The following is a 13,559-nucleotide window of genomic DNA, read 5'->3' as shown; positions in this document are numbered from 1 at the left end:
AATTAGAAATATATATATTAATGTGTCTCTACGACATGTATAAAATATATATATATATATGTGTCTAGATCTATTAAATCGTTTGTGTGGGGAAACCTGTCATTGGGCCCCATTATATGTCCATTTAGCTATCCTGCCAGAAAATCTCGCCAGACGGATGTCAAACGGATCCTTACATGCGATTAAAATGAAGAAAAATCGCATCAAAAACGGATCACTGGTTTAGATACTTTTGTGCGATTTCGGACCGTTAAAATGGGACCGATTTTGTATTCGTTGTGTGTGACTCCAGCCTTACATTCTTTGTGGCTCGTTGTTGTTATTTGGTATTGATAAATAATGAATTGTGTGAGGAGATCACTGTGGTCTGTACAGGGAGCCTTTCATTCTTATACTGGAATTTATATGTAGCGGTTGATCCCTTTTTTGTTCACTAGGTGGCTCTACTAAATACGATATATAATGTATAATATTATACAAGGGTTTCCAACAAAATCAGAATATCATCATAAAGTTTTGGGTTTTCATTGGCTGTAAGCCATAATCCTCAACATTACCAGGAATAAACCCGTGACATAGATCACTCTGGGTGTAATGACTCTATAGGATACAGGAGAGTCACCTGTTGATGATATTCTGTGAGCAGCTCCTGTATATACTGAAAACCCCTCTAAACCCAACACTGATCACAGCTGAGGGTTTGTCACACTGTATCCAGTCCACACAACCCTGCGATACATTGAATCAATTTCTGAGAGCAGTTTGGGGTTTATGTAGACTGATACACTGTGACAGAGCCTCAGCAGTGTGAGATGAAGCAGCAGCAGACTTTAGTGCAGCATTTGCGGTTTGGATCTTCGAGGACGATCGAAAACAACGGAAAATGAATCAAATGTTCCAGACTCTGCGGCCAAAAACCGCGGAGTAAATGGCTCATACGTCTCTCCGAGTGCAGGACGCACGCAGCTCTGGAGGAAGCAGATTAAAGGGGTATTCCTGCCTCAGATATCACGTAGCATTCACAGCGCCCCGCTCCTCGGTGATGACTCATGAAGCATCCATTTAGGGTGTCCAGCCTCCTCTAACCAGTGAGGTGGAGTCCCCCTATAAGTGTTGTCGACCATCAGGAATACAAGAGTTGACTCTTGCTCTCTTCTGCCACAGACCACGTGACGGTCCGATTGATCCAAGGAGATATCTCGTCTGTGGCGGACGTCCAATCCGCCCTCCGCGGTGGCCACGTGGTCATACACACAGCCAGCCTGGTGGACGTGTGGGGTCGTGTCCCGGCCACTAAGATCACAGAGGTCAATGTGACAGGTAAGAAAAAAACGTGAAAAACATCAGGTCTCATCTTGGCTGACACCAATGTGAACCGTACAATGTGTTATTAATGGAGTCCATGAAAAACTATCCACAGGGTGGAGAACAAAGGGTGGAGAACACCAGATCCAGAACATCACTCGTCTGCGAAACCAAAATGTTCAGCTCAGATTTCTTCTAGGAACGTGCGGCGGTATTATCTGCCCCTCATCCGAGAATCCTCAGCATACACTTCAGTGAATGTCATAAACAAGGCTACCCACTAAACTGGACAGACGCAGGAATGTTATGGTTTAAAAATACACATTTTATTATCTTTACATAAAATGTTTTTTTGATATGTTGACAAAACCAATTACAATGATGCCTCTAGCCAAACAGATCGCGATTCCGGGGGCGTGAAGAAGAATGTATCGAAACGTACGTTGGGGTGGCAGATCCAGGCGAATCCCCTAATCAGGTAATGAATCTTTATATAGCCATTTAGTTGATTGCAACGGCTAACAGTAGTCACACGCATTGTGGTTATTGGGTTTGGTCCTTTGAAACAGACAAATGTAAAAACTAAAAGTTATTATGCAGACAAGATTCATAGAACATGTGGCACTCGGCACTCTATTTTTCTTGATTTATACCTATATAGAGCTGGAATCTAATGCGATCTCTTTGGCTGCAGACATCATTATCATTGGTTTTGTCAACATATCAAAAAAACATTTTGTGTAAAAATAATAGAATATGTATTTTTAAACCATAACATTCCTGCGTCAGTCCAGTTCAGTGGGTAGCCTTGTTTATCTCTTGCATTGAATGGGTTTTCATGAATTTATATGGACTAATGATGTATATTTCACTACAGTGAATGTTATAGCAGAGAGTAGGAGCTTGTCAGATCGAAACGCGTCACTAAGGACTTACTACATGGATTTAACTTTTACTGTACTAATGAGAGGGATCACACAACCTGTTCATAATTATTTTTCCTAATAAAAATGGATTTTTAGAGGATTTTCAACATGCAGGAACCTCTTTTTCCATACTATAATACTGCCCCTATGTACAAGAATACAACTACTATAATACTGCCTCTATGTACAAGAATATAACTACTATAACACTGCCCCTATGTACAAGAATATAACTACTATAATACTGCCCCTATATACAAGAATATAACTACTATAATACTGCCCCCTATGTACAAGAATACAACTACTACAATACCGCCCCCTATATACAAGAATACAACTACTATAACACTGCCCCTATGTACAAGAATATAACTACTATAATACTGCCCCTATGTACAAGAATACAACTACTATAATACTGCCCCCTATCAACAAGAATACAACTACTATAATACTGCTCCTATCTACAAGAATACAACTACTATAATACTGCTCCTATGTACAAGTATATAACTACTATAATACTGCCCCTATGTACAAGAATACAACTACTATAATACTGCTCCTATCTACAAGAATACAACTACTATAATACTGCTCCTATGTACAAGAATATAACTACTATAATACTGCCCCCTATATACAAGAATACAACTACTATAACACTGCCCCTATGTACAAGAATATAACTACTATAATACTGCCCCTATGTACAAGAATATAACTACTATAATACTGCCCCTATGTACAAGAATATAACTACTATAATACTACCCCTATGTACAAGAATACAACTACTACAATATCGCCCCCTATATACAAGAATACAACTACTATAACACTGCCCCTATGTACAAGAATATAACTACTATAATACTGCCCCTATGTACAAGAATACAACTACTATAATACTGCTCCTATCTACAAGAATACAACTACTATAACACTGCTCCTATGTACAAGTATATAACTACTATAATACTGCCCCTATGTACAAGAATATAACTACTATAATACTGCCCCTATGTACAAGAATACAACTACTATAATACTGCTCCTATCTACAAGAATACAACTACTATAATACTGCTCCTATGTACAAGAATATAACTACTATAATACTGCCCGCTATATACAAGAATACAACTACTATAATACTGCCCCTGTCTACAAGAACACAACTACTATAATACTGCCCCTATATACAAGAATACAACTACTATAACACTGCCCCTATGTACAAGAATATAACTACTATAATACTGCCCCTATGTACAAGAATATAACTACTATAATACTGCCCCTATGTACAAGAATACAACTACTACAATACCGCCCCCTATATACAAGAATACAACTACTATAACACTGCCCCTATGTACAAGAATATAACTACTATAATACTGCCCCTATGTACAAGAATACAACTACTATAATACTGCCCCCTATCAACAAGAATACAACTACTATAATACTGCTCCTATCTACAAGAATACAACTACTATAATACTGCTCCTATGTACAAGTATATAACTACTATAATACTGCCCCTATGTACAAGAATACAACTACTATAATACTGCTCCTATCTACAAGAATACAACTACTATAATACTGCTCCTATGTACAAGAATATAACTACTATAATACTGCCCCCTATATACAAGAATACAACTACTATAACACTGCCCCTATGTACAAGAATATAACTACTATAATACTGCCCCTATGTACAAGAATATAACTACTATAATACTGCCCCTATGTACAAGAATATAACTACTATAATACTACCCCTATGTACAAGAATACAACTACTACAATATCGCCCCCTATATACAAGAATACAACTACTATAACACTGCCCCTATGTACAAGAATATAACTACTATAATACTGCCCCTATGTACAAGAATACAACTACTATAATACTGCTCCTATCTACAAGAATACAACTACTATAACACTGCTCCTATGTACAAGTATATAACTACTATAATACTGCCCCTATGTACAAGAATATAACTACTATAATACTGCCCCTATGTACAAGAATACAACTACTATAATACTGCTCCTATCTACAAGAATACAACTACTATAATACTGCTCCTATGTACAAGAATATAACTACTATAATACTGCCCCTATGTACAAGAATATAACTACTATAATACTGCCCCTATGTACAAGAATATAACTACTATAATACTACCCCTATGTACAAGAATACAACTACTACAATATCGCCCCCTATATACAAGAATACAACTACTATAACACTGCCCCTATGTACAAGAATATAACTACTATAATACTGCCCCTATATACAAGAATACAACTACTATAACACTGCCCCTATGTACAAGAATATAACTACTATAATACTGCCCCTATGTACAAGAATATAACTACTATAATACTGCCCCTATGTACAAGAATATAACTACTATAATACTGCCCCTATGTACAAGAATACAACTACTACAATACCGCCCCCTATATACAAGAATACAACTACTATAACACTGCCCCTATGTACAAGAATATAACTACTATAATACTGCCCCTATGTACAAGAATACAACTACTATAATACTGCCCCCTATCAACAAGAATACAACTACTATAATACTGCTCCTATCTACAAGAATACAACTACTATAATACTGCTCCTATGTACAAGAATACAACTACTATAATACTGCTCCTATGTACAAGTATATAACTACTATAATACTGCTCCTATCTACAAGAATACAACTACTATTATACTGCTCCCTATGTACAAGAATATAACTACTATAATACTGCTCCTATGTACAAGAATATAACTACTATAATACTGCTCCTATGTACAAGAATATAACTACTATAATACAGCTCCTATGTACAAGAATACAACTACTATAATACTGTCCCCTATGTACAAGAATATAACTACTATAATGCTGCCCCCTATGTACAAGAATACAACTACTATAATATTGCTCCTATGTACAAGAATATAACTACTATAATACTGCCCCTATGTACAAGAATACAACTACTATAATACTGCTCCTATCTACAAGAATATAACTACTATAATACTGCTCCCATGTACAAGAATATAACTACTATAATACAGCTCCTATGTACAAGAATACAACTACTATTATACTGCTCCCTATGTACAAGAATATAACTACTATAATACTGTCCCCTATGTACAAGAATATAACTACTATAATGCTGCCCCCTATGTACAAGAATACATCTACTATAATACTGCTCCTATGTACAAGAATATAACTACTATAATACTGCCCCTATGTACAAGAATACAACTACTATAATACTGCTCCTATCTACAAGAATATAACTACTATAATACTGCTCCTATATACAAGAATATAACTACTATAATACTGCTCCTATCTACAAGAATACAACTACTATTATACTGCTCCCTATGTACAAGAATATAACTACTATAATACTGCCCCCTATGTACAAGAATATAACTACTATAAAACTGCCCCCTATATACAAGAATACAACTACTATAATACTGCCCCTATCTACAAGAACACAACTACTATAATACTGCCCCCTATATACAATACAACTACTATAACACTGCCCCTATGTACAAGAATATAACTACTATAATACTGCCCCTATGTACAAGAATACAACTACTGCCCCCTATCAACAAGAATACAACTACTATAATACTGCTCCTATCTACAAGAATACAACTACTATAATACTGCTCCTATGTACAAGTATATAACTACTATAATACTGCCCCTATGTACAGGAATATAACTACTATAATACTGCCCCTATGTACAAGAATACAACTACTATAATACTGCCCCCTATCAACAAGAATACAACTAATATAATACTGCTCCTATCTACAAGAATACAACTACTATAATACTGCTCCTATGTACAAGTATATAACTACTATAATACTGCCCCTATGTACAAGAATACAACTACTATAATACTGCTCCTATCTACAAGAATACAACTACTATTATACTGCTCCCTATGTACAAGTATATAACTACTATAATACTGCCCCTATGTACAAGAATATAACTACTATAATACTGCCCCTATGTACAAGAATACAACTACTATAATACTGCTCCTATCTACAAGAATATAACTACTATAATACTGCTCCTATGTACAAGAATATAACTACTATAATACAGCTCCTATGTACAAGAATACAACTACTATTATACTGCTCCCTATGTACAAGAATATAACTACTATAATACTGTCCCCTATGTACAAGAATATAACTACTATAATGCTGCCCCCTATGTACAAGAATACAACTACTATAATACTGCTCCTATGTACAAGAATATAACTACTATAATACTGCCCCTATGTACAAGAATACAACTACTATAATACTGCTCCTATCTACAAGAATATAACTACTATAATACTGCTCCTATGTACAAGAATATAACTACTATAATACTGCTCCTATGTACAAGAATACAACTACTATTATACTGCTCCCTATGTACAAGAATACAACTACTATAATACTGCTCCTATGTACAAGTATATAACTACTATAATACTGCCCCCTATATACAAGAATACAACTACTATAATACTGCCCCTATCTACAAGAACACAACTACTATAATACTGCCCCCTATATACAATACAACTACTATAACACTGCCCCTATGTACAAGAATATAACTACTATAATACTGCCCCTATGTACAAGAATACAACTACTGCCCCCTATCAACAATAATACAACTACTATAATACTGCTCCTATCTACAAGAATACAACTACTATAATACTGCTCCTATCTACAAGAATACAACTACTATTATACTGCTCCCTATGTACAAGAATATAACTACTATAATACTGCTCCTATGTACAAGAATATAATTACTATAATACTGCTCCTATGTACAAGAATATAACTACTATAATACAGCTCCTATGTACAAGAATACAACTACTATAATACTGTCCCCTATGTACAAGAATATAACTACTATAATGCTGCCCCCTATGTACAAGAATACAACTACTATAATACTGCTCCTATCTACAAGAATATAACTACTATAATACTGCTCCTATGTACAAGAATATAACTACTATAATACAGCTCCTATGTACAAGAATACAACTACTATAATACTGCCCCCTATGTACAAGAATATAACTACTATAAAACTGCCCCCTATATACAAGAATACAACTACTATAATACTGCCCCTATCTACAAGAACACAACTACTATAATACTGCCCCCTATATACAAGAATACAACTACTACAACACTTCCCCTATGTACAAGAATATAACTACTATAATACTGCCCCTATGTACAAGAATACAACTACTGCCCCCTATCAACAAGAATACAACTACTATAATACTGCTCCTATCTACAAGAATACAACTACTATAATACTGCTCCTATGTACAAGTATATAACTACTATAATACTGCCCCTATGTACAAGAATATAACTACTATAATACTGCCCCTATGTGCAAGAATACAACTACTATAATACTGCCCCCTATCAACAAGAATACAACTACTATAATACTGCTCCTATCTACAAAAATACAACTACTATAATACTGCTCCTATGTACAAGTATATAACTACTATAATACTGCCCCTATGTACAAGAATACAACTACTATAATACTGCTCCTATCTACAAGAATACAACTACTATTATACTGCTCCCTATGTACAAGAATATAACTACTATAATACTGCTCCTATGTACAAGTATATAACTACTATAATACTGCCCCTATGTACAAGAATATAACTACTATAATACTGCCCCTATGTACAAGAATACAACTACTATAATACTGCCCCCTATCAACAAGAATACAACTACTATAATACTGCTCCTATCTACAAGAATACAACTACTATAATACTGCTCCTATGTACAAGTATATAACTACTATAATACTGCCCCTATGTACAAGAATACAACTACTATAATACTGATCCTATCTACAAGAATACAACTACTATTATACTGCTCCCTATGTACAAGTATATAGCTACTATAATACTGCCCCTATGTACAAGAATATAACTACTATAATACTGCCCCTATGTACAAGAATACAACTACTATAATACTTCCCCCTATCAACAAGAATACAACTACTATAATACTGCTCCTATCTACAAGAATACAACTACTATAATACTGCTCCTATGTACAAGTATATAACTACTATAATACTGCCCCTATGTACAAGAATACAACTACTATAATACTGCTCCCATCTACAAGAATACAACTACTATTATACTGCTCCCTATGTACAAGAATATAACTACTATAATACTGCTCCTATGTACAAGAATATAACTACTATAATACTGCTCCTATGTACAAGAATATAACTACTATAATACAGCTCCTATGTACAAGAATACAACTACTATAATACTGTCCCCTATGTACAAGAATATAACTACTATAATGCTGCCCCCTATGTACAAGAATACAACTACTATAATACTGCTCCTATCTACAAGAATATAACTACTATAATACTGCTCCTATGTACAAGAATATAACTACTATAATACAGCTCCTATGTACAAGAATACAACTACTATAATACTGCCCCATATGTACAAGAATATAACTACTATAAAACTGCCCCCTATATACAAGAATACAACTACTATAATAGTGCCCCTATCTACAAGAACACAACTACTATAAAACTGCCCCCTATATACAAGAATACAACTACTATAATACTGCCCCTATCTACAAGAACACAACTACTATAATACTTCCCCTATGTACAAGAATACAACTAATGCCCCCTATCAACAAGAATACAACTACTATAATACTGCTCCTATCTACAAGAATACAACTACTATAATACTGCTCCTATGTACAAGTATATAACTACTATAATACTGCCCCTATGTACAAGAATATAACTACTATAATACTGCCCCTATGTACAAGAATACAACTACTATAATACTGCCCCCTATCAACAAGAATACAACTACTATAATACTGCTCCTATCTACAAGAATACAACTACTATAATACTGCTCCTATGTACAAGTATATAACTACTATAATACTGCCCCTATGTACAAGAAAACAACTACTATAATACTGCTCCTATCTACAAGAATACAACTACTATTATACTGCTCCCTATGTACAAGAATATAACTACTATAATACTGCTCCTATGTACAAGTATATAACTACTATAATACTGCCCCTATGTACAAGAATATAACTACTATAATACTGCCCCTATGTACAAGAATATAACTACTATAATACTGCCCCTATGTACAAGAATACAACTACTATAATACTGCCCCCTATCAACAAGAATACAACTACTATAATACTGCTCCTATCTACAAGAATACAACTACTATAATACTGCTCCTATGTACAAGTATATAACTACTATAATACTGCCCCTATGTACAAGAATACAACTACTATAATACTGCTCCTATCTACAAGAATACAACTACTATTATACTGCTCCCTATGTACAAGTATATAACTACTATAATACTGCCCCTATGTACAAGAATATAACTACTATAATACTGCCCCTATGTACAAGAATACAACTACTATAATACTTCCCCCTATCAACAAGAATACAACTACTATAATACTGCTCCTATCTACAAGAATACAACTACTATAATACTGCTCCTATGTACAAGTATATAACTACTATAATACTGCCCCTATGTACAAGAATACAACTACTATAATACTGCTCCTATCTACAAGAATACAACTACTATTATACTGCTCCCTATGTACAAGAATATAGCTACTATAATACTGCTCCTACGTACAAGAATATAACTACTATAATACTGCTCATATGTACAAGAATATAACTACTATAATACAGCTCCTATGTACAAGAATACAACTACTATAATACTGCCCCCTATGTACAAGAATATAACTACTATAATGCTGCCCCCTATGTACAAGAATACAACTACTATAATACTGCTCCTATCTACAAGAATATAACTACTATAATACTGCCCCTATGTACAAGAATACAACTACTATAATACTGCTTCTATGTACAAGAATACAACTACTATAATACTGCCCCCTATGTACAAGAATACAACTAATATAATACTGCTCCTATCTACAAGAATACAACTACTATAGTACTGCTCCTATGTACAAGAATATAACTACTATAATACTGCTCCTATGTACAAGAATATAACTACTATTATACTGCTCCTATGTACAAGAATGTAACTACTATAATACTGCTCCTATGTACAATAATATAACTACTATAATACTGCCCCTATGTACAAGAATATAACTACTATAATACTGCTCCTATGTAAAAGAATATAACTACTATTATACTGCTCCTATGTACAAGAATATAACTACTATAATACTGCTCCTATGTACAAGAATATAACTACTATAATACTGCTATGTACAAGAATATAACTACTATTATACTGCTCCTATGTACAAGAATATAACTACTATAATACTGCTCCTATGTACAAGAATATAACTACTATTATACTGCTCCTATGTACAAGAATATAACTACTATAATACTGCTCCTATGTACAAGAATATAACTACTATAATACTGCCCCTATGTACAAGAATATAACTACTATAATACTGCTCCTATGTACAAGAATATAACTACTATAATACTGCTCCTATGTACAAGAATATAACTACTATAATAATGCCCCTATGTACAAGAATATAACTACTATAATACTGCCCCCTATATACAAGAATACAACTACTATAACACTGCCCCTATGTACAAGAATATAACTACTATAATACTGCCCCTATGTACAAGAATACAACTACTGCCCCCTATCAACAAGAATACAACTACTATAATACTGCTCCTATCTACAAGAATACAACTACTATAATACTGCTCCTATGTACAAGTATATAACTACTATAATACTGCCCCTATGTACAAAAATATAACTACTATAATACTGCCCCTATGTGCAAGAATATAACTACTATAATACTGCCCCTATGTACAAGAATACAACTACTACAATACCGCCCCCTATATACAAGAATACAACTACTATAACACTGCCCCTATGTACAAGAATATAACTACTATAATACTGCCCCTATGTACAAGAATACAACTACTGCCCCCTATCAACAAGAATACAACTACTATAATACTGCTCCTATCTACAAGAATACAACTACTATAATACTGCTCCTATGTACAAGTATATAACTACTATAATACTGCCGCTATGTACAATAATATAACTACTATAATACTGCCCCTATGTACAAGAATACAACTACTATAATACTGCCCCCTATCAACAAGAATACAACTACTATAATACTGCTCCTATCTACAAGAATACAACTACTATAATACTGCTCCTATGTACAAGTATATAACTACTATAATACTGCCCCTATGTACAAGAATACAACTACTATAATACTGCTGCTATCTACAAGAATTCAACTACTATAATACTGCTCCTATCTACAAGAATACAACTACTATTATACTGCTCCCTATGTACAAGAATATAACTACTATAATACTGCTCCTATGTACAAGAATATAACTACTATAATACTGCTCCTATGTACAAGAATATAACTACTATAATACAGTTCCTATGTACAAGAATACAACTACTATAATACTGTCCCCTATGTACAAGAATATAACTACTATAATGCTGCCCCCTATGTACAAGAATACAACTACTATAATACTGCTCCTATGTACAAGTATATAACTACTATAATACTGCCCCTATGTACAAAAATATAACTACTATAATACTGCCCCTATGTACAAGAATATAACTACTATAATACTGCCCCTATGTACAAGAATACAACTACTACAATACCGCCCCCTATATACAAGAATACAACTACTATAACACTGCCCCTATGTACAAGAATATAACTACTATAATACTGCCCCTATGTACAAGAATACAACTACTGCCCCCTATCAACAAGAATACAACTACTATAATACTGCTCCTATCTACAAGAATACAACTACTATAATACTGCTCCTATGTACAAGTTTATAACTACTATAATACTGCCCCTATGTACAAGAATATAACTACTATAATACTGCCCCTATGTACAAGAATACAACTACTATAATACTGCCCCCTATCAACAAGAATACAACTACTATAATACTGCTCCTATCTACAAGAATACAACTACTATAATACTGCTCCTATGTACAAGTATATAACTACTATAATACTGCCCCTATGTACAAGAATACAACTACTATAATACTGCTCCTATCTACAAGAATACAACTACTATTATACTGCTCCCTATGTACAAGAATATAACTACTATAATACTGCTCCTATGTACAAGAATATAACTACTATAATACTGCTCATATGTACAAGAATATAACTACTATAATACAGCTCCTATGTACAAGAATACAACTACTATAATACTGCCCCCTATGTAGAAGAATATAACTACTATAATGCTGCCCCCTATGTACAAGAATACAACTACTATAATACTGCTCCTATCTACAAGAATATAACTACTATAATACTGCCCCCTATGTACAAGAATACAACTACTATAATACTGCTCCTATCTACAAGAATACAACTACTATAATACTGCTCCTATGTACAAGAATATAACTACTATAATACTGCTCCTATGTACAAGAATATAACTACTATTATACTGCTCCTATGTACAAGAATATAACTACTATAATACTGCTCCTATGTACAATAATATAACTACTATAATACTGCCCCTATGTACAAGAATATAACTACTATAATACTGCTCCTATGTAAAAGAAAATAACTACTATTATACTGCTCCTATGTACAAGAATATAACTACTATAATACTGCTCCTATGTACAAGAATATAACTACTATAATATTGCTCCTATGTACAAGAATATAACTACTATTATACTGCTCCTATGTACAAGAATATAACTACTATAATACTGCTCCTATGTACAAGAATATAACTACTATTATACTGCTCCTATGTACAAGAATATAACTACTATAATACTGCTCCTATGTACAAGAATATAACTACTATAATACTGCCCCTATGTACAAGAATATAACTACTATAATACTGCTCCTATGTAAAAGAATATAACTACTATAATACTGCTCCTATGTACAAGAATATAAGTACTATAATACTGCCCCTATGTA

General features: G+C 33.7%; 1 protein-coding gene across 2 annotated transcripts in view; it reads left to right on the top strand.

Moving 5' to 3' along the window:
• Positions 1–13,559, top strand: part of HSD3B7 (hydroxy-delta-5-steroid dehydrogenase, 3 beta- and steroid delta-isomerase 7) — a 62,224-nt gene that overhangs the window by 9,978 nt on the left and 38,687 nt on the right. Inside the window, exon 3 of one of the 2 annotated variants that reach the window (XM_073547459.1) lies at positions 1,165–1,320. The exons of the other annotated variant lie outside the window; for it this stretch is intronic. Within the exon in view, the coding sequence (XP_073403560.1) occupies positions 1,165–1,320 (156 nt within the window). The remainder of the gene's footprint in view (positions 1–1,164; positions 1,321–13,559) is intronic. 2 annotated transcript variants of the gene reach the window in all.

This window comes from Dendrobates tinctorius, unplaced genomic scaffold, assembly GCF_039654945.1.
Source record: "Dendrobates tinctorius isolate UK_male_01 unplaced genomic scaffold, ASM3965494v1 ptg000152l, whole genome shotgun sequence".
NCBI lineage: Eukaryota > Metazoa > Chordata > Amphibia > Anura > Dendrobatidae > Dendrobates > Dendrobates tinctorius.
The sequence above is the reverse complement of the archived record's forward strand: the minus strand, read 5'-3'. Positions and strand labels throughout refer to the sequence as shown.